The sequence below is a fragment of the Peromyscus leucopus genome, chromosome 12 (assembly GCF_004664715.2).
Source record: "Peromyscus leucopus breed LL Stock chromosome 12, UCI_PerLeu_2.1, whole genome shotgun sequence".
Lineage (NCBI taxonomy): Eukaryota > Metazoa > Chordata > Mammalia > Rodentia > Cricetidae > Peromyscus > Peromyscus leucopus.
Window position 1 is genome coordinate 51,889,865 of NC_051073.1, and position 24,020 is coordinate 51,913,884.

General features: G+C 44.5%; 1 protein-coding gene across 4 annotated transcripts in view; it reads left to right on the top strand.

Annotated features, from left to right (window-relative positions):
- Window positions 1-920: 920 nt before the first annotated feature.
- Window positions 921-24,020, top strand: part of Sidt1 (SID1 transmembrane family member 1) — a 96,600-nt gene continuing 73,500 nt past the window's right edge. For 2 of the 4 annotated variants that reach the window (XM_037209745.1, XM_037209746.1), the window contains exon 1: window positions 921-1,802. In XM_037209745.1, coding sequence (XP_037065640.1) covers window positions 1,581-1,802 — 222 coding nt within the window. In that variant the 5' untranslated portion in view covers window positions 921-1,580. The remainder of the gene's footprint in view (window positions 1,803-24,020) is intronic. The other 2 variants (XM_037209747.1, XM_028872088.2) reach the window with 1 other exon arrangement.

Here is a 24,020-nt window from a genome sequence, read left to right on the forward strand (position 1 = left end):
ACCGCCCGGCTCAAATAAATACTTCTTATTTAGTACTACTTTTATATGGTGATCAAAAGACCTTTTCAATTACATCTAATCATATAGCTGTTCTCCATGGATCAAAGCCAAATTCTAGATGGGTAAAACTTTGAAGGATCCTACGAACGGTCATAGCTCCCTTTACATACCTGCAAAGCCATCATGTGGAAGAATTAGCTTTGTTCCTGCGGCTCTAGAGGGCAGAAGTGCAAGTGAGTGGAAGGAAGCTGAAAGTATGAATTATTTTTCTAATAAGGAGATGCTAGACCGCGAAAGAACATGCTGCCCTGTGAAGGAGCAGGTTCCCAGATCCCATCAAGTTTGAGACCGACTCTTCCTCTCAAAGCCAGCTTGAACTGGCTACTGCAGCAAACCTCCAAGGCGTTCAGAAATTCCAAGTTACTAAATTTTATTAAACCTTGCAAAAATGGCAAAAATATTTCCAATGCTGCAGTTTAAAAGTACCCCAATTCTGGCTCACTGTATGGTGTTTCTCAAAACACTCAGGCTTAGGGGGTGGGGTGGCCCTCCACTGTAATCACAGCACTTGGAAGGTTGAGGAAGAAAGATCCCGAGTTCAAGACCAGCCTGGACTAGACAGTAAGACCCTGCCTCAAAAAAATAAATAAATAAATAAATAAATTAAAATGAACAAAAACGCAACTTAGAATCCTGAAAATTCTTCCAGAATCTGAAAGAAAACATTGCCAAATTAAAGGGCACAAAAAAAGGCTTGAGTGGAAAGAAATGCTGTCTGCCTAAATCTGGCCACTAAATCCTCACTGATCACTTCCGGAAGCAGTCTCCTGGCCGAGCTGGGGACTGTTCTCTTGACCGTATCTTTTTTTTTTTTTTTTTTGTAGCTGTGTATATTTACATACATGCACATATGGCAAGGGAGAGATGACGCGAGTCTCTCCGTGGAGAGCAAGAGAAATAAGGAAATAAGCCAGGTGTCTGAGCAGGGCTTCTGTGAGAGCAGGGCGGAGAGCCAGTGAGCGAGCGACATTTCACACCTGCAGGAGTCCTGCAGGTAGCAAGGCTAACAGCGGACTGGTGCACCCTCTTGAGAGGCGACGCGCTGGCTTTCTATTCGCTTGCCCGCGGCTAGAGTGCACGTTCATTTATTTTGCACCTGATTTCCTCCTTGATGGCTGGTCACATAGGTTCTTCTGGACTAGCCGCTACTTGGCTGAGGGGTTTGTTGTTGTTTTGAGGTCGGGAGGGAAGAGATCAGTGAAAATTCTCTCTGGGTACGTGGAAGGTTCTCAGCGATGAGAAAGGGAAGACTTAAAAGCCTAAGGGGAAAGCAGCCTTCCCTGGCCCCCCACGTCTCGCGCTCCCCCTACTCCAAACGCGTGACCTCCTTTGGAGACCCCAGGTGGCACATCAGTATTTGATCTGCTCCTCTCCAGCCTGCTGCGGGCGTTCGGCCACACACCACCCAGCTGCTGAAGCCGGCGCCCAGCCCCGCAGGCGGCTTGGGAAGGACCATCTCCGCGCTCGCCCCCACCTCGGGCTGCTTGTGTTTCGGGGGCCCCCGGGGCGCGGCGCCCACCATGCTCGGCTGCCCGAGGCTGGCGCTGTTTTGCGCGCTGCCCTGGCTCCTGCGGGCGGCGGTCCCCGGCCACCCCGCCGAGCCCCGAGCCCAGTCCGCAGAGCTGCTCCGCGATCCCCGCGACCCCGCCAGGGGCGCCGATTTCGATCACGTCTACAGCGGGGTGGTGAACCTCAGCACCGAGAACATCTACTCCTTCAACCACACCAGCCACCCTGGTCAGGTAAGAAGCTCGCTCCCACCGCTGACTCCAACTTCCGAGATCGCCGAGCCCCCTCGGTATCTACGGCTGCACTCGGAATGGACCTAGGGAGACTTCAGGAACCAGGAAACCCTCTCTCTCCGTCTCTCTCCTGCGAGGCAATCGCTGCCCTGCTCCAGCCTTGGCACGGGCTTTGGTCACCTCTCGGTGTCACCTCCCTCCCACCCCAGCCTGATCGCTGCCATTCCTGGGCTTTGCAGAGAGAGGCTCTGGGACCCGCATCCTCTGCGGATCCTGGCTCAGGCTGGGCCTTTCTCCAGGATGTCTGGGTGGCTATGTTCGCCGGAGGACGGAGGAGGGCGGGGGGAGGACAAACCTGTTCCTAATCCAGTGCGGACCCTTCAGTCTTATGGCATAAGGGAAGGTAGAGGTGCTCGGAACCTAAAATGGAAAGCATGTGAGAGTGGACAGTCTCTTGCGTTCTGTTACCATTGCCACGCTGTGTGCTTGGTTTTTTGATTTTTTTTTTTTTTTTTTATTTTTTAAAGCCTAGTCAAAGACGTTGTAACTGTGATGCTCAGGTGATCTGTCCAGGCTTTGATTATAAATACGGGTGAAAATTTGTGCGAAAGTTCTAGATCTGTTTGACAAGAGTTTCGGTGAGGCAAGGAGGGAAGAGAATTATTTCAACAACCATGCCTCTGACTTATCTGATTATATAATGTAAGACAATGCACATAATTCACATTTTCCTTAGAAGAAGATACCTTTAGGAGGGGTGGCTGTCCGGTGTACCTCCTTCAGTTTTCTACCCGTATAAAAGCGTTTACACACACCTCACCATGGCAGCATTCTCTGCCCCCTTGGGGGCACTTCAGAACCAGATGATTGGAGTACCTCTATGCCTTTCCATCCCTGAGTCTCATTCAGGGTCATTGAACTGAGAAATTCAGTGAATTGTGTATTGAGAAAATGTCCCAAGTTCCCCATCTCCTACCTGGCACCAAATCTTATGGCATTTTCTCCAAGGCAGCAGAGACCTCGCCCTGCCCAACTCCTGTAACCCTAAGGTTGGGCCCTGTGGCAAGTGGACGGTGCTGTGTGCAAAGACATTCAATTGCATACCCCACACAAGGGACTCCTGCCTGCCCAGTGTGGGATGCTCATCAGCTGACTGATATGTTACACATAAGATAGGTTCCTAGTCCTGTGGTTTCCTGGAACTAGATGAGAGTCTTGAAAACCGCAGGGTCTCTGGGGTATAGCGCCAGCTTCGTCCTAAATCAAAGAGAATCGTGACAGGCTTTGGTGTTTCTTCAGTACTCCTGAGAGACAAATGAGATGCCTTATTTTATTTTTCTTTCATCTTTCCTTTAAGATTTATTCTGTTTTTGTTTTATTTGGATGTGTGAGTACCTGCGTGTATGTGTGTGTACCATGTACTTGTGTAGTGCCCACAGGAGCCAGAAGAGGGCGCCAAACACCCACCCTACCCCACCCCCAAGAACTGGAGTTTCAGGCAATTGTGACCTTTAGACCTAGTAATGGGAGCTAAATTGAGGTCCTCTAGAAGGGCAGTATGTGCTTCTTTGGTTGAGCTCTCTCTCCGGCTTGCTTGCTGAGATAGAGTCTCATTATATAGACCAAACCAGCTTCAAAGGTGTCATCCTCTGCCTCCGCCTCAACACTGAGACTACAACCATGCACCCACCATGCCTCCTAGAGGACAGACCGCTGTTTTGCGTTGCGTCCACCTTTCTCCTTAGTATTGCAAAAATCCCTCTACCTCATGCAGGTTGTGCTGTCTATACTTGAGCTCACCTTCTTGACTTTCCTTGGACACTTGAGATATTGAGGCCAGGAACACAATCACGCTCTGTTCAATATTTCAGAGCTTTATAAATGTTTTCTGCAAAACTAAATGAAAAGTGGATAAACGCCTAAGAAATAGTTAAGATGAAGTCAAATAAAATAAAAAACATACTGGAAAAACATTTCACTATGTCCTTTCTATTTTGCATATGTGTGCATTAAAGCGCTCTTTAGCTCTTAGTACAATAAAAAGTCAACAAGAGTAAACAGTCCTTAGAATTTTTACTAATAAGTTACTAGTCCTAGAAAACAAAGCACAAGATAACTGGTGGGTTAAACCAGCAATGCACAGCGCTGTACTAACTCACCAGAGATTCCCCCATGGAGGGAGGAAGGATTCCCAGTAGCCGCTCTCCCTTTCCAACTCTGACCTGTCCATCTTCTCGGCCACTCCCTCTTCCCACAGCCCCAAAGGTTGGTCACCGCTATCTAAATTCTTTGTTATTGTTCCACATTGAACAACTTTTACCTCCATTTCCAACTCCAAACTCACTGAGGAGCTGAATAGAGATCCATCATGTCCAGAGGAGGAGCTTGGCATGACCAAGCAGTGTGTTGGTAAGGCAGGACTCCCTCTAGTTTGGGGTCATTTCCCACTACCCTAATTCCAACAAGATTTTTTTTAGTTTGGAAAAAAAAAAGTGTCCAGGTTTTTGTTTGTTTGTTTGTTTGTTTTTTGAAGCCATTCTTGTTTGCCGTAGTGATTTCCTTTGTCTTGAAGAAGGAAATCTAAAATTCAGGCTTTGGTAAGAGAGGAGAGGGCAGGAGCCTTTGCCCCAGGCCTTTCCCATAAGCCACTGCTTCTCCTTTACCACGGGGAATGATGTCACCCGGCTTGTGTCACTCGAGCTGAACTCAGCACCAGGAAAAGTCTGATATGCCTTGAGGCCGGGACTAGTGTAAATATGAAGTTGACATTTAAAAAAAAAAAAAATCACCGAAAGGATGGACTGACCAGTTTAAAGCCAAATAATGGAAACAGTGGTTAAAGGTTCAGGTTCAGCGAGGTAGGATTCCTTTCATTTCTCTGGAGAGGAAGTGTCCCGAGACTCCTATGACTGGGAGTCGGAGGAGTGACACTGTGCAAGCAGGTATAACAGGGCTCAGCCAACCCAACAGGAAGTCGCCTTGCAGGAGAGTCACCGGGGATATGTTGACTGGGACAAGGGCACAGACACAAGTCTACAAGGAAAGGAGACCACCATCGTGGCGACTGGGAGGAACAACCGATGTTTCCCCTGGGGCTGTTTTACCATCAGAGACCCTTACCGAAAAGTGTAACCCGTGCACAGCGGGCTGTCTTCTCTGAGGCTGGCAGGGACAGAATTCCACATTGGCCATAGCATTTGAGATCTGGAAACATCCCTTTTGTTTACTAAGTGGAAGCATTTAGCTCTTTTTGTTGCCCCCTGCCCTGCCCACCCCATTTGCTTGTTTTGAAGTTAGCATACAAAGTAATAGATTTCATTGTGTTGTTTCTCAAACTTTGTTTACATTGGTCCTTCCCCCGGCTCACCCCCATCCCCTGGCTGCACCCCATCCTGCCCTTGTACTGTTCAGCCCCCCATAGCCCCTTTCTACTTCTGTATCACACACTCTGTTACTCCTCCTTCCTGAAAAATCTCTTTTTCTCTTTTATGGTCCCTTCTAGTTCCGTGACCTATATCTACACCCACACCCACATAAATACACATACAAAAATTAAAATCTTGGACACATGTATGAAAAGTTATTGCAGTATTTGTCTTTCTGAGTCTGAGTTGTTTACTTAATGGAACAGTTTCCAGATCCACCCATTTTTCTGCAAGTTCCATAGTTTCATTTTCTTTTTTTTTAACCCATGAGTAAAATTTCATCATGTGTCTGTGTATCACATGTTCATTAGTCATTTATCTGTGGATGGACATCTAGTCTGATTCCATTTTCATATTGTGAATAGAGCATCTATGAACATGGATGTGCAAGAATCTCTGCCTAAGATATAGAGTTCTTTGGATATATGCCCAAGAGCAGTATAATTGGGCCCTGTGATAGTTCTATTTGTACTTTTTTGAGAAACCTTCATATTGATCTCCATAGTAGATGCCCAGTTTATATTCACACCAACACAGAATAAGGGCTCCTCTTTTCTCGTACCCTTTCCATTTATGTTCTTTTGTTTTTGTTTTGTTTGTTTGTTCTTCGAGACAGGGTTTTTCTGTGTTGCCCTGGCTGTCCTGGAACTTGCTCTGTAGACCAGGCTGGCTTCTAACTCACAGAGATCCCCTGCCTCTGCCTCCCAAGTGCCACCATCCAGCAGTACATTAGTGTTCTTAACAGTAACCATTCTGACTCAGGTGAGAGGGAACATCAGCTGTAATGAGTCTTTCTTTGTCACGCCAGCCAGCTCCCAAACAATGACATGGAGACTTCTGATTAATTATGAAAGCTTAGCTTTAGCTTAGACTTGTTTCTAACTAGTTCTTATAACTTAAATTAACCCATTTCTGTAAATTCATGTGCTGCCATGTGGCTTTTGGCTTTCACCTCTCCTCCTGAATGTCCTACTTTCTATGCATCTGGCTGGCAACTCCGCCTTCCTTCTTTCCAGAGTTCTCTCTCTTCTCTGAAGTCCCTCCTATATTTCCTGCCAAGCTATTGGTTCTTCAGCTTTTTATTACACTGAACACAGTAATCCATTTCCATACAGTGTACAGGAATATTCTGCAACAATCAACCTGTGTTTTAACTTTCATTTCTTTGATGGTTAAGGATGTTGAACAATTCATTGACCATTTGTGTTTCTTCTTTTGCCAAGTGTCTATTTGGTTCATTAGCCCATTTGTTGACTGTCAGGGGTTGTTTTGTGTTTAATTTTTTTAAATCTTTATGTGTTCCACATGCTAACAGCTCCTTCCCCAATCTGAAAAATGAATGGCAAATATTTCCTTCTGTTCTGGGGCTGTCTGTTCACTCTGCTGACATTTCCTTTGTTGTATAGAAGTGTTAATTTAATGCTATCTGGTTTGTTGATTCTTGAGGCTATTCTCTGTTACTGGAGTCCTATTCAAAAAGTTCTTGCCTATGCCTATATCTGGAAGTGTTTGTTTTTGTTTTTCTATATTTTCCTTGAATAGTTTCAGAATTTGGGGTTTTAAACTAAGGTTTTGATCCATTTGAGTTGATTTGTGTGCAGGGTGAGTGATGTGAACATAATTCCATTCTTCTGCAGGTGGATTATATCCAGTTCTACCAACACCATTTGTTGACTAGGCTGTCCTTTTTTCAGTGTATGTTTTTAATGCCTTTTCCAAAATGAATGGCCATAACCTGTATGGGTTCACTTCTGGGTTTTCTGTTGTGTTCTATCGGTCTACATCTGTAGTGGGTAGCCATTCCAGCTTGGATCTGGAAGTTCCAACCCCCATTGAGACTCTGGCAACTGTCATGCCTATGAGGCAGGGTCAGGGGAGGTGCCTGGAGACCTGAGAGCTGGATGGGCGAGTGCTCTCTGTGCCGGGACCCTGAACGGTGGAGGTGGACCGAGCAGAGCTCCAGAGAACACCACTGGACTGCGATACACCTTCCCCAGACCCTGAGACCTACCTATCCCTTAATTTGTGAGTTACGCCATTAAATAAATATCCTTTTAACTACGTGGAGTGGCCATAATAATTTCACCTACATCTGGCACCCAACGTGGGGCAAATTCCAAAGGCCTATCAAATTGTCTCCCAAATAATTGCATTTATGCCCATAGATAACTGCTTCTGTTGGCTTTGGTCAGAGATGCTGTTTTTCATAACTACAGAGTAGCAACTACAGAGACTCATGGCTGCTCAAGGTGCTGAGAACACATGAAGACTACTGAATGTCCACCCCTAAATAGACCATCTGCAGAGCACCCTCCGAGGCTCAGGGAAAATCATGGAAGAAAGGACAGAGATAATCCAAGAGCTGGAGGAGTGGGTGGAGTGTTGTAGAACCCTATCATCCAGGCATGGAATGGTCGTTATACTCTGGATTCACAGTAGCTATAATTGACTGCAGAAGATCTGCAGGAGGCTGGGCTAGTCATGAGATCCCACACCTGCCTGAGGATTTATATCCATTTGATCATTACTGAGGAAGAAAGTGACATTTTCTTCACTGTTATAGCCACCAGTAAGTTACTCACACATCTGTAATCATCCCTCCAGCCCTTGTACAAATGTAAAAGGGCTGGAGGGATTATCTCTGTCCTTTCTTCCATGATTTTCCCTGAGCCTCGGAGGGTGCTCTGCAGATGGTCTATTTAGGGGTGGACATTCAGTAGTCTTCATGTGTTCTCAGCACCTTGAGCAGCCATGAGTCTCTGTAGTTGCTACTCTGTAGTTATGAAAAACAGCATCTCTGACCAAAGCCAACAGAAGCAGTTATCTATGGGCATAAATGCAATTATTTGGGAGACAATTTGATAGGCCTTTGGAATTTGCCCCACGTTGGGCACCAGATGTAGGTGAAATTATTATGGCCACTCCACGTAGTTAAAAGGATATTTATTTAATGGCGTAACTCACAAATTAAGGGATAGGTAGGTCTCAGGGTCTGGGGAAGGTGTATCGCAGTCCAGTGGTGTTCTCTGGAGCTCTGCTCGGTCCACCTCCACCGTTCAGGGTCCCGGCACAGAGAGCGCTCGCCCATCCAGCTCTCAGGTCTCCAGGCACCTCCCCTGACCCTGCCTCATAGGCATGACAGTTGTCAGAGTCTCAATGGGGGGTTGGAACTTCCAGATCCAAGCTGGAATGGCTACCCACTACATACATCTCTCTTTCTGTTTGAGTACTATGCTTTCTTTGTCACTGTGGCTCTGTAGTATAATTTGAGATCAGGTTTTATGATACCTCAACAGTGCTCTTTCTGTACTGGATTGCTTTGGTTATCTGTGGTCTTTTGTTTTACCATATAAATTTTCTGATTCTTTTCTAATTATTTAAAAACTGTAGTTGAAATTTTCATGGGAAGTATATCGAATGTACAGATGACACTTTAGTAATAGAGTAATTTTCACAAAGTTAACTCTGCCAATTTAGGAGATGGATATAAGCATCTACCTTATGTCTAGTAGCTTCTTTAATTTGCTTTTCAGTTTCTTACTTTTGGGGGGAGAGAGAATCTAGAAACACTTTACATCCAATTTTTTTTTAATTTTTGAGGATTTCAATATGAGTTCTGCATTTACATCATTTCCAACCCTCCCTTTCCCTCTAGAACTACTTCCTTGTATATCCCACTCCCCTCTCAAATTCATTACTTCTTCTTTGGGGTGTGTGTGTGTGTGTGTGTGTGTGTGTGTGTGTGTGTGTGTGTTTAAAGCTGATTACATGGGAATGAGTAATCTACGGGGGGGGGTGTCATCTCTAGAGAAGACTAATTCTCCTTTTGTCAGCAAAAATTAATTAATTTAGCTCTTCAAGTAATCAAGCTCTTCATCTAGAGGTGGGGCCTTGTGAGATTTCATCTACCCATGTTGTCATTGTGTTGGTCTTATTTAGGTGACTATATTTTAAAAGTTTCACGGGTTCAGATTCCTTGTCATATATAAAGATACTGCCTCATGGTAGACATCATGATTCTTTGGCTCTTACAACCTTTCTGCCTCCTTTTCCTTAATGGTCCCTGGCTCTTAGGTACAGGGATTGTGTTGTAGAAAAATCAACTAGTGCTGGACATCTAATAGAGTCAGTTGATTTCTACATTTTGACCAGTTGTAGTTTTATGTAATGGCCTCCATCTTCTGGAGAAAAAGAAGCTTTTTTCAATCTGTGAGTATAAGGATCACTATTTATAATGCAGTTAGAAATTATGCTCAGAGGGCGTTGGTGGCGCACGCCTTTAATCCCAGCACTCGGGAGGCAGAGCCAGGCGGATCTCTGTGAGTTCGAGGCCAGCCTGGGCTACCAAGTGAGCTCCAGGAAAGGCGCAAAGCTACACAGAGAAACCCTGTCTCGAAAAAACAAAAAAAACAAAAAAAAACAAAAAAAAAACACATTGCTTTCTCTAGCCGGGCGGTGGTGGCGCACGCCTTTAATCCCAGCACTCGGGAGGCAGAGCCAGGTGAATCTCTGTGAGTTCGAGGCCAGCCTGGGCTACCAAGTGAGCTCCAGGAAAGGCGCAAAGCTACACAGAGAAACCCTGTCTCGAAAAACCAAAAAAAAAAAAAAAAGAAATTATGCTCAGGGTTAGGAAAGTGGCAGTGGTGGCTTCTTCTCTAGGGTCCATGATCAGCCACAGGTAGTTGTCTATGTTTACAGCACCAAGCATAAATTCTCTCGTATTGAGTGGCCATTAAGTCTAATTAGATGCTGTTGATTACCCCAAGGATTAAGTACCACTCTAGTACCCTTGGGGACATCTTGCCGTGATTGTCATTATTGTGGTTCATAGGCTTCACAGCTGGGTAGAACTGCTGATTGCTTTCTACCCCAACAGCTTGTATAGCACCTTCTGGTGCTATGGAGCTAACCTCAGGGAGATGGCTTCTGGGTCAGTTCCAGCTGGATTACTCCAAGCCACGTGTCCAATGTATGTGGTGCCTACAGCACTGGGGTTTTACCTTAAAGTTCTGGGAGGCAGCCAAGGACAACAGCAATAGCCTATATTGTCTGAGGAGTCTCTTCAGGTCCCCTGACCAACAACATGAAGGGGGATTTCCCATGCCAGCCACTGGGGTTGCTACATAGTCTATGGCTCTTGGTGGTGGTGGTGGTGGTGGTGATGGTGGTGATGGTGGTGTTTCAACCTGAGTAGCATAATTTTATTAAAACTACATTTTGTGTGTGTGTGTGTGTGTGTGTGTGTGTGTGTAGGTCTTTCACCTTCTTGCTTAGGTATTTTTAAGCTGTGGTGAAGGGATAGTTTTCCCAATTTCTTGCTCAACAAGTTTGTTACAGTCATAAAGAAAAGCTACCATTTTGTTGTTGATTTTGGTACCCTTAAACTTTACTGAAAGTGTTCTAAAAGCTTTCTCTTTTTTCCTAAGTATAAAATCATATTGTTTGCAAAAAGAGATAATTTGACTTGTCTTTCTATTCTGTACCTCTCTTTTTGTCTTTCTCTTCTCTAGGTAAGACTTCAAGCACCGTATTGAATAAGAATGGAAACCTTTTCTAGGTCTATATTTTAAGGAAAATTATCTTCATTTTTTTTCCAGTTCAGTATAGTTTTGTCCATTAATCTTTTCGTGATGTGTATAGTATTTGTTTCTTGGCTTTACTAACATCAACTAGTAGTTGCTTATCTGGACCTGATCGTTGTTATAAACTGGGTGCCAAAACAGACCACAAGATACAATGAAAGCCACTTCAAGAGTTTTATTAGGGGGATAGGAAAAGAGCGCAAGTGGTCAGCCTGCCGGAGAGAGAAATGTGGCGGAAGTGGGGATGGGAGGGTGGAGTCTGCTTTTAAGGATAACTTTGAGCATGTACAGTGCCATGCTATGCATGCACATAGATTATGTAGGCTATAAGGCCCTGGAGTGACTAAGCATTTTGCCTGGCTGCTGGTGGCGCATGTGCGACCATGAGACTCAGGAAGTGGCTAGGAGGACATTGGGAATGATCACAGTTGTAACATCCTGAGTTCAGAGCCAAACAACACTACCCAGTCCTCGTGAGCAGTGAAGTATCTGGACAGCCCAGTGCTAACTTTTGGCTATATGTTAACATGCAGAACCTTCGTATTTGTTGGCTCCTTATCTATAAAGCTACTAAAACCAAATTGAAACTATTTTTAAAGGGGTGACATGCATGATGCTCAACAGGTAAAAAAGTGTTTGCTGTGTGAGCAGTCCTCAGAGCCCACAGTGGAAGATGAAAGAAGAAAATGGATCCCCAAAAGTTGTTCTCTGACCCTCATACAGATGCCATGGCACGCATGAACCCCACTCACACAATAATCACATGCACACACACACACACACACACACACACACACACACACACACACACAATTTTTAAAGGAAAATATTTTTTAAATTCTTAGTGTAACTGGGCAAAATTTTTGCTTGTCCTTATTCCCTAAACTCTACAACATGACAACTCATTACTCAGCATTTGTACTGCATTGGCTATTATAAGTAATGTAGAGGTGATTCAAAGACTACATAAGGATGTGCATGAGCTGTAGGAAAATGGCATGCATAGTATATAAGGTGCTCAAGCATCTGCAGAACATGGTGTCCCTGGGGTCTCGGTAACAATTGTAAGGATACTGGCACACAACCGTAGCACACATTAAAAGTAACCTACAAGAGTTAAAAACTTGGATGTGGTAGCTCAATTCTTTGTAAAGAGTCAGGGCATGCTGGTTCATTGTGCACTGAGGCCAAGAAACCTCCATTGCTGTCCTCCCACAGTCCCCTAGACAGGACCACTGCTTGTTGGAGAGAGGAATATCTCATTAACACATCGTGTGGATGAATGGTCCTGCAGCAGCACATACCACTGGCAGATCTGGTGTCTGGTTAAGGGTCTGTTTTCAAGCTTGCAGATACCCGCTTTCTTGCTGCATCTACCAAGGGGCAAGAATGCCTCATGCGAAGCAAGGTCTCAAGGTCTTTTCTTATAAAGGTGCAGATCTCATCCCTGTGACCTAATTACTTCCCCCAAAGCTCCATTTCAGACATCATTTGAGGGGATTAAGTTTCAACCTGTGAAGAATTGGGGTGAGGTGTGAGACATAAGCATTCAGTCCACAGAAGTCACTTCCTACATTTTTCTCTTTCACTGTGAAAATGACGTCACTAGGTCATGAGGGTGCTTAGAGATTGACATCACTTCAGTTAGGGAGCTGACATTATGGAGGGCACAGCCTGATTATGTGCTGAGTTATAGAATGGATTCTGTAAGTTTGTGGTATCATATAGAGACAGAGACATGCAGATGGTGAGACTAGTCTGAACTGATATATAAAGTACATCCCAGATTTCAAAGACCAGATAAAAGCAATATCAGATGTTTTGATGATTTGTGTGTGTGTGTGTGTGTGTGTGTGTGTGTGTGTGTGTGTGTGTGTATTTAAATGAGATTGTTTTTAGATATTTAAGATTGAACTGGCCAGGCAGTGGTGGCCCATGCCTTTAATCCCAGCACTTGGAAGGCAGAGGCAGGCGGATCTCTGTGAGTTTGAGGCCAGCCTGGTCTATAGAGTGAGATCCAGAATAGCCAAGGCTACACAAAGATAACCCTGTCTTGAAACCCTCACCAACCAAAAGAAATTGAATTGTTTGTATAAAATTCATTTCACTTATCTGTTTTTGCCTTTTCAACGTAGCTACTAGAAGATTTTTAGACAGGCATATAACTCATATTTTACTTTCACTGGACATCGCTGAACCATGAACTCCTATGTTTTAGAGAAATTCTATATCCTACATGTAGTTCAGTTGGAGGAAACTGAGCTTTAAAAGGTCATGGTAGGTAAGCAGAAAGAAGGGGAAGGGCACTTTGGGCACAGAGAAGCAACCTGATTTCTTTTCTGACAAGATGCTTACTTTATCATGAGCTGTCAGCCTATAATGGGCAGCTTCTCGTTGGCTGTTTAGCTTGAGCTGCTGCTTATAAAGAAAACATGAGACCAGTGCTTCATCCTTCACTTGCCAAATTTGAAAATATTGCATTGTTTCCTAGCACCCCATAACACTGTACCATTATCAGTTACTGACTTAAATATACTTGATGCATTTTGGGTCATTGTTGCTTTTATTTTTATTTAAGGGGGAAAAATCACCCATCATTGGGGAGTGAAGGCCAATTTGAGCTGGCTTCTGTTTGTTTGTTTGTTGTTTTGATTTTTAAAAGGAAGTCTCATGTAGCCCAGATTGGCTTTGAAATCACTATGCAGGCAAGAGAAACCTTGGGCTACTGATCCTCCTGCCTCCCTCCACCTCCCAAACTGTGGGATTACAAGCATGTGCCACCATACCTGGCTAATCTCTTGCTTGCTTTCATGAGAGTTACTTTGGTTCCTAACCTGCCATCAGGTGTGGGCTCAGGAAGGCCAGGTTAGTTAGAGTGAGAAATAGTTTTTGGAGACCACAGTACAAGAACTAGGGTTTCTTATTGCCAGTGGTCGGTAACTATTGTTCCAAGCCCTTTCAGTGGCATTCCCTAGACTGGTCAGACTAGGATGCAGCTAATCCTCCCTGTGACAGGTGAGGCAAGGACTCCCCAACTACTTCAGACCCACGATTTTACCCAGTCATGGATTATGGAAAGGACTCTCAGAGTCCTTTTTATAATACAAATCTTCATTAGTGGTCTCTGAAGTATGATAAACTTCCAGTTTTCTCTAGGAGATACCAAGGCTCTTGCTCTGTTTTTATGTATCTCCTCAACACTGAGCAGTGAAAACATTTTTAGTTACACCTAAGGACAATAAACAACTAAAAAGCGATCGGTATTGGGGAAAACACAGGAAGAGAGTTTGGGAGATGTGTTTTTATAAACCCTTTCCCTGCCTTCAAAAAACTCTTTGTTTTATAAATCAAACAAATGTAAAGTTGACTGTTTTCTAACTCCCCCCAACCCATTTGGAAAGCTTCCTATAGGTCTTTCCACCGCTTAGAAGTGGTTTGGTTTCCAAGGCCTTCGCTCCCTGTGTGTCCCTGCGGTGTGCACACACGTGCGCTGAGCTTGGCTTCCACTTCCTTTGTTCCTTCTTTCCATCATTCCTGCTGGGCAGCACGCCAGTCCGATTGCTGGGCTGTGGGTTTGTTGGCGGTGGCTCTTTGTTTTATTTGTACTGTTGTGATGGTCTCTTCTGAGAGAGTACTTTAAACATCTGAAACAATATGCAAAGATGTCCCACCTTTTCCCCCCACTGTGGTCTCAGCTGGCTACTTTCAGTATCTTTTCTATGTCCTTGCTTGCTATAGACTTCAGTCTAAAAGACCTAGGGGGACGTGTGAGGCCTTGAAATCTCTTTGCTGCTGGAAGATGCCAGAGATGTCTCTGTTTCCTGTTCAAATGGAACTGACCCCTTGATGTTAATATTATTAAGGGTTGTCATGCCGCGGTGGCTGGCTCTTCGTGCATTGTTTAACTCTAGGCCTCACAGAAGTTCCCAGTCAACACAGCGGGAACAGGGTGCAGCCATGGCTCCAAGGCATAGCTAATGAGCTATCTGAGTGAGGGTGTCTGCAAAGGAAAATATCAAAGAGACTACCAGAACAGAACACAGAATCAGGGCCATCTATTTCACCAGAGATACAAAAACATTTTAATAAACATTACATTTTTTTCTTGGCTATTTTGAAAATGGAAAAATTTAAAGCTTTTGTTGATGAATTCATTGGCTATTTAAGGGCAGGAGAGACCCAATGAGAACATTTTACTTAAAAATTAGAGTCAGCAAGAAAAATATCACATTCTATTAAATCCTCCATCTAAGATCCTTTCTTTGGCTTAGGTAAGCAAGCTTCTAGGAATGTGTGTAAACCTCACTGTACAAAAGCAATAGATTCATATTTTAAAAGAGAGTGTTTGCGCATTGGTGGGATGCCTCAGCAGGTGAAGGCTTGTACATCAAGCATAAGAACCTGTACTCTATTTTGGGGACCCACATGGTACAAGGAGAGAATCTACTCCCCAAAGTGGCCCCTGGCCTCCATGAGCTCACTACAGCCTGTGCATGCCCCAACCCCCAAACCAACCAACCAACCAACCAATAAATAAATAAGAAATGTAAAGATAGTATTTCCTTTCTGGAGAAGTAAAAGTGAACAGCAGTATTATGCAGCAGTCATATGTTATATTTTAAAAGCTAACCGGCCTCTAATAGCACATAAATCTCAATTCTTGAAAGGCAGAAGCAGGAGGATTGCTGCAAGTTCAAAGCCTGCCTCAGCTACCCATTGTGTTCTAGCCCAGCTAGGGAGACGTAGCAGGACCCTGTCTCAAAAAGCCAAGCCAGCAACAAACTTGGAGTGGTAAACTGAGCAACCAAAAATTACTTGCTGAAGTAATTCCTTACTTAGAGTTTTGATTCCTTCAAAACATTTGAGTGATAACAGCAGACAAAGAAACAGATTCGATTAGAGGCAGGGACACGGAGATTCTGATCTTGTACAAGATTGAACAGGGCACTTTTCAACAGACTGCTTAACAAGCCTGAAACTGGAGTGAAGGTGGCTTGCACTGCAAACATGTCCTGAGGAGGTTGAAAACAAGCTGGCTTTGCTGATAAGAGAGCTATAGTGATTCACTTCCTTGTCCCAGCTGCCAGTGCTGGGACATTGCCTTTCTCTTTAGGTGACCAAAGGCTTTTTAGCAACTAATACTCAAACCCCTGTGGGAGACTTGTGGGAGACCTGTGGGAGACCAGCTCCCACATTCCCTCCCTCCCTCCCCCACCTTCCCACCTCCCCCCCCCACCCCCCGTACTCTTGTAGAGGGTTGAAGTGAGAAATATTTAGATAGAAGGATAGAGGGGAGAGAAACAGAAACACAGGATAGCCTCGGGAGGGCCTGGATCCTTATCCACTGGCCCCTTCTGTCTCTTCTAAAGGGCTACTTATAAGAATGCCAAGGGGTGGAGCAAAGACCCCCCCCAGCTCAGCCATGTGCAGACCCTTCCAATTACCTGGCAACCATACACATGGTCAAGCAATCCTCTAATGCAGCCGTGCTGGGTAAAGCAAGGTCAGATCTCACTAGGAAACCTTTGTGGGCCTCCACAAAGCCCCATTTTAAAGAACTCTCTTTTGGACCCTGCTCTCGACCGACGGTTAGCCTCAAGGCTGGCCAGAGTGACAGCAGGTGCTTACCAGGGCACTGCCCCAGGAAGTGGTGACGATCGCCTAGGGTTTGGTAATATTCCAAGTGTTTTTGTAAATCACTATATTTCTGAACATGGGGGCAAATGAGATTACCTGGCGTTAGCAAATGAACAAAAGCCTTCTCTGGCTGTCTGGGAACTTGCAGTTGGTGTCCTGGAGCTGCAAGGATAAAAATGAAAGACAGAGTGCATGCATTCTTTCTACTTCTACTCTCGGCTTCCCCACTATTAATAACTTGCATTGACGTGTTACATGAACGATGGCCCACCATTGCTACGTCACTGCGTTCGTCAGCCACTGAAGCCCATAGCTTACGTCAGTGTCCCCTCCCATCAGTCCTCACAGTTTCAGGGGGCTGAAGAAATGTCATGTCCCACCGCTGTACTATCACACTGAATTCTTTTATTTCCTCAAAATCCCCCATGCCTTCACAATTGTATCTCTCTTTTCTTCCTTTAAACCCCCGGAATACTGGCTTATTTTTCCAAAATATCTCTCAGTTTTGACACTCCCAGAGCATCATTTTTAAAGGAGGTCCAAACATATCACCTCAAAATATGCTTCTTCGGCATGCTGGCCCTTTCCATGTGGGAGGCCCTTGAGAAGCTGCAGATACAAGAAAACCTGGACTCTGAGCCTTCATTCAGATCCCTAAAAGCAGGAAATAAAATCCCATGGGAAATGGACCTTCCTCATATTGAAAGAATAGTGACTTTGTCATCCAGGATGACAAGGTGAGGCAGAAAGTGTTTTGTACAAACATTTTAGACAAACCCTTACCTCCTACCCACTAATCTGTTGAAGCAACTACCCAAACTCAATTTACCTTATTCACCCAATTCAGTGTATAATCACTCAGCTGTAAGTGTATCTTTAGAACTTCATGTATTAGGACTTCCACATATGCTAAATGTAATTAACTTTACGTGCTTTTCGACTTTTAATCCGTACATGTCAATTTAATTCTTGAACCCAGCCAGGACCATAAAATGTCAAAGGTAGACTTTGGCGTCTACAGTTGCAGCCATACAACATAGAGGCTTTCAGACTTGCTTCCTTCACTTAGCAGCATGCATTGAAGGTTTTCCCATATCTTTCTTAGCTTCCTAGTACTAAATGGTACTCTACTATCTAGATAAGCCAAAGTCCATTTATCCGTGGTCTCATTGAAGAGCATACTGGTTGTTCTCAATTTAGGCCAATTATGAGTAAAGTGGTTGTAAATATTTGTGTAGATATAAGTGTCCAGCTCTGTTTGTTTTGCCTTTGTTGTTTTTGTTAGGAGACAGGGTTTCTTCTCTGTGTAGCCCTGGCTGCCCTGGAACTCACTCTATAAACCAGGCTGGCCTTGAACTCAGAGATCTGACAGCCTCTGTCTCCTGAGTGCTAGGATTAAAAGCATGTGCCACCACTACCACCTGGCCATTGTTAAATACTTGGAGGTGTGCTGGATCAGACAGACTATATTTACCTTTGTAGGGTCTGTCAACATTATCTTCCAAAGTGATCATTTTGTGCTTCCATCAGTGATGGACAAGAGCCCCCGATGCTCCACACCTTCAGGACGTTTATGGCCAGCGTTTTGAAGTCCAGTCCTTTCCACAGATGCTCAGTGCTGCCCCGTCATTTGCATCTACAGTTCCTTAAGAACATGTGTTTCTGAGCACTGTTTCTATGCCCGGCAACTATCTGGTTACCTTCCTTGGTGAGGTGATGCTTCAGACCTTTTGATTATTTTTACATTGAAATTTTCAATTCACTGTTGTTGAGCTTTAAGGTTTTTTTGTGGGTGTTAGATACCAATCCTTTGGTAAATATGTGTTTTATGATATTTTCTCCCTACTTGTCACTTCATGTCCTCAACATTGTCATATACAGGACAAACATTTTACATTTCAATGGAGTGCTATTTACCCATCTCTTTGCCAAGTAATCTACTTTTGTTGTCTTATCTAAAAAGTTGTCACCAAAGCCAAAAGCACCTAGATTTTACCCTGTGTTATCTTCTAGAGGTTTTATAATTTTGTATTTTAAATAGATATATGACCCATGTGACTTAATTCTTATGAAATATATAATAAGGGCTCTGTCTAGATTAGTGGTTCTCAACCTGTGGGTCGCAACATTTTTTTGGGGGGGGGGCTGAATGACCCTGTGTCAGGGGCCACCTAAGACCATTGGAAAACAGAGATATTTACATTACAATGCACAACAGTAGCAAAATTACAATTATGAAAAAACACAGATATTTACATTGCAATTCATTACAGTAGCAAAATTACAATTATGAAGTAGCAAAGCAAATAATTCTATGGTTTGGGGTCACTACAGCATGAGGAACTGTATTAAAGGGTCGCAGCTTTAGGAAGGTTGAGGACCACTGCTCTAGATTATCTTGCCTACGTTGTCCAGTAGTTCCAACACCATTTGCTGCCAAAACATGACTGCATGCTGGAAGATGCTGGACCAGCACGTGCTGCTTGACATCTTTCTCATCACCCCCAGCCTCCTCCTCTTCTGCTGCGGCCACTCCTAGCTCTACCACTCTCTTGTCTCTCTTTCTCCCCTGTGTGTCTCATGTCTGTATAGTCCCCATCCTTCTTGGCTTTCAAATCACGCATGAGCAAGGTCAGCCATGAAGATGCCCCCTCTCCTCTGGGTGTGATCTCCAGTGGATGAGGTTTGTTAAATAGGAACGATTTCTGTCTCACTCATCCCAGGAGACAAGTGTTGTTCCTTTCTTCTTGATTCACAGCCAAGGTGAATGATCCCTTTACTACACTTGTCAAGATTTTGCTATAGAGTTTCAATAACACCAGTGACAGAGGAGGGAAATAACTGTTTGTTTGTTTTTTTTTCAGTCGGTAAGTGTCTGTGTTGATGTTGCACTGTTATTTCCTTTCTTCAACTTGGTGAGCTGTTGGGTATGCTTAGCTTTGGAAATGGAATCAGACTTGCATTTGGAGCTTTTTTCTTTTCTTCTTCTTTCTTAAAAACATTTATTTATTTATGTATCTTATGTAAAAGTGCTCTGGCTGCATGTAAACCTGCATGCCAGAAGAAGACATCAGATCTCATCATAGATGTGAGATACCATGTGGTTGCTGGGAATTGAACTCAAGACCTCTCTGGAAGAGCAGCCAGTGCTCTTAACTGCTGAGCCATCTCTCCAGGCCCCAGCTTTTCTCTGTTCTTACAGAGACTATCCTTTAACACCTTAAGAAAGAGGTTTTAGCCTAAGGGCTCAAAGGACCTTTTAAGTCATCCAGTCTCTTCCCATTTGACATGGATGAAGACTAAAGCAAGCAAAATATTAATAACTTCTTATCCAAAATCATGTGCCAGCTATGGTGGCTTGTGTCTGTGATCCCACCACCCAGAAAGAAGGCCAAATGACTAAGGCTACCACCATCCCCCCCCAAAAAAAAGAAAAGAAAATCATATAACTAATTTGAAATCCAAGAATGTAACTCAAATTCTTGAGAATATTTCCTCAGCATCTTTCCACAGAATCTTCCCACTTCCCAGAAGAGCACATCTGTTACACGGATCGTTAACAACAAAAATAACTTGGAAATACCATGGTCAGACTTTCAGTCACATCTCTTCATTATGCAACTTAAAAACCTTGTGTCTGACTTTCTTATATTCGCTAGAACATGAAGCAAGAGGTTGTTGGCTATTGTTTTCCCACACGGATTGTTTAGACATCACTACAAGCGGGGCCTACATTAAGTCAACCTGAAAATGCCACATTTTCTTCAGTGTTTCAAAAAGCCATGGCCAGCATCTTATGTGACCTGCTGCCTCCTGTAGAGCTTAGAAGGCCAGTCTTGATCCTTTCAGGGCTGTACTCTCGAGCGGAGGCCTCTGAGGTTTATTGTAGACATGAGCACTCAGCCTGCGATTTCAGGGTAAGCAGTATTCCTAAGAACTAGTGTTTCTGGATCCTCACTGAGCAGCTATGAAGATGCGCCCTAACCCACAGGACTAACCCACCGTTTCCATCCCTCTAGATGAACTGCCTTGTTGTGGACAGTGTAACTCGAGGCTATTTTGATTAACTTCATGGCTGGGAATATTTTATGGGTCCTGACACGGGAATGCCACAACTTTATTTTCTTCTTCTCCACCACCTGTTAAAAGGAGCCCATGACTGTCTTCCCTCTCCTTCCCCAGTACCTTTACCAAAGGGGAAGATTTACAGGTTTCACAGAAAAGCACTGTTTATTTGGGTAACAAAGGGCACTTGAGGGGTAAACAGAGAGCCAAACAGTGGGGTAGTCCAGGTATACAGAGGTTTGGAGAGATGTGTAGACAGACGAGTTCTAAAGTAGCTGTGAGGTGTCAGGGAAATGGACATGGAAGAAAAGGTGACATGGTGTAAAGCAAGAGTCTTAGCTACAAAGAAGAGAAACAATTGGCTAGCATAGAGGAGAGCTTGTTAGTAGAGTTAGACTAGGATCATGGCTCAATCTCCAAAGTGTTTGCCATGCAAACATAGGATCTGAGTTCAGATATCCAGCACAGATGTAAAGACTGGGGGTAGCAGCAAGTATCTGTAACCCCAGTGTTGAGAGGAAGCAGAGACAAGCAGATCCTGAGCTCATCTGCCAGCCAGCCTAGCCAACTGATGAGCTCCAGGTTCAGTAAAAAGCCCTGTCTCAAAAAATAAGGTGAGGAGTGACAGGGGAAGACATTCACTGTTGACCTTTGGCCTCCATACCTACGTATGTTCACCCACGTGCATATGTGCGCGCACAGCACACACACATGCACACACAACACACACACCATACACACACACCGCACACACACATACACACCGCACACACACACCCCACACACACACACCACACACACACATACACACCGCACACACACACACCCCCACACACATACCACACACACACACACACAACACACACACCATACACACACAACACACACACACACCCCATACACACACCCCCACACACCACACACACACATACACATACACACCACACACACCACACACCACACACACACACCACACACACCACACACACACACAACACACACACCATACACACACACAACACACACACACCATACACACACATACATACAACACACACACACAACACACACACCATACACACACACCATACACACACATACACACCACACACCCACACCCCACACCCCCCCCCCACACACACTACACACACATACACGCACATGCACATGCACTCACAAGATATTAAATAGGTCATGAACCTGAGTTCATTTGACATTTGGAAACCAAGGAAGACTAAGCTTCAAGATACTTCAGCAGCCATCATGAAGAAGGGGAATGATTTAAGTGAAAGGCTCAGCTTGGCAACAGCGACCCTGTTATTAGGTATTCTCACGGCCATGCACTCTGTTGTTATCATCGTCACCAGCCCATCATAAACTCTCTCTTCACCTCTGTATCATTTGCTCAGAGTTGAAAGTACCAAGTAGATGTGTCTGGCTACTGAGCCTGAGCCATGCATCCACTCTTTTGACATCCCAAGTAACCTAGCAACCCACAAAATCCACACAGCGTTGTGCCATCGACAACATTCAGTGGTTTGGGAGACTGTAGTGGCTGTACCAGAAGATCTCATGGACCGTGCTGAGGCAGAACATTTGCTGGACTGTGTGGACCCAGCACAGACCAAGACTGAGATGACAAGGAAGGAAGCTGAGATGCCACAACCTTGTCTGTGACCAACTAAAGACATGACGCTCATCCGATTGTCAGAGAAGATTCCAAGAATGATACATCGCCTCTGCCTCAATGCCACTGTACAGTTAGAGATGGGTTATGCTCTTCAGTGTGGACTTTCTAAGTAAGGTCCCTTCTGTTTGTCTTTGAGAATCGTTCTTGTGAAGTTTGAAGAGGACGCTACTTATGGAAGCTACAATATGGAACTGACCATATTGTTGAGAAAAATGTCAATTTCCTCAGTAATATTTGCTTTCACGAATACTTATTGAAAGTTATAAATGACATCCATCTAGCAATTCTGCTATAGAATAAAAAGATGATAAACATCATCATATCACAACTCTTATAATTATAACAATAATTTTGTAGCAGTTTCCATTTTCATTAAGTAGGCCTTCAAATAGCTCTAGAAGGAATTTGTCTATAGTGCAATCAGTCAGTGTATAAAAAAAAAAATCCAGAGAATGGTTCCCTGGGTTTGGTCTCAAACCATAGGATAGTTATTTTTGCCTCTTTATCACCGTCACAAGAATAAGGCATAGAAAGGGACAGGGAAGATGAAGATGAGAAAAAGAACCATGCACAGATGAGCAAATTCGGTGAGAGGATGTCCAACCAGCATAGACCGCTGGCTCTCTCACAGAAATGGAGCCTGGAGATGCCAAAGCCGGGGGAAGCCATTGGGACTGAGAAACTCACGTACAATCTGTGAGTGAGCCCGGTGAGATGGAGAAGTGTAGCTGTTGGGGTGGGAGGGTCAGGCAGCCCATGACAGATTGTAGTCTTCCAGACACAATTTCTTTGATACCAGTTCCTGGGAAAATACCCGACAGCGTTTCCCAAGTGTGCTCCGTGGAGGACCAGTTCTGGTGTTGCATGCAAAGGAGATGCCAAGCATAGGATGACTTAGCTGCATCCTGACCACCCAGTAGCCATGTTTTGCTTGGGGCATTCTCTGTCAGGGACCCAGCTAGAGGAAAAGCCCCACGGCACAAACCACAGGTACCTGATTTCTCGCGCCTCCCCCCTGCATCCCCACTAGGCTCTTTTGGCATGCGCATGCCCTCTTGGTGCTGCCAGTCAGCTCTTCCCCACCCTTCCACTTGACAACCGAGGATGCTACAAAGCAGCTGTTGAGCATCGGAGGAGCCAACAGTGGCTCTCCAGAGGAGGCGGTGGCAACAGGACAGCGGCATTTGAAACCTTTCAAAGTCTCCCCATTGTTCTTAGGGCAATGCCCCAACCTTCCTAACAAGACGGACCCCACGCATCCCGACTGTAACAGTCCTGCTCCCATCTCCAGCCCCAGAGATATGAAGTTTCTCTTCATTCCTCCATTACGCTTCTCTCTTGCCCTTTCCTCCCCTTCCCCCTTCCCTCTAGCCCTTTCTCTCCTTCCCTCTTACCTCTACCCACAATGTCATTTCCTTTATTTGGACATTTTTTCCCCTTGCTCCATTCCCTCCCCACTTTTCTAGCTTTTAGGAAAATATTCTTCCCAAAGTCCCTTCTGTTCTCCTTTCCCCCAGAAACCTCCAAGTAAATGAAATGACTTGTTGAACTAACACTCCGCATACAAACCACCCATCTTCACAAAGATGGTAACTATGTCTACACTGCTATCCAAACAATGCCTCACACAGGAAGGAATCAAATATTTACTGAATGAACTAAGACCATCCCAAAGCAGCCAGCTCGCCCGCATTGTTCGGTATTCCTGGCCCGCCCACAATCACACATCCCTTTAATAGCTTCCCTGTGTGTGCGGAACTGAAGCTTCTAATATAACATTTTGATCATAGGCCAGACGATGAGGGCTCATAGAAATGTT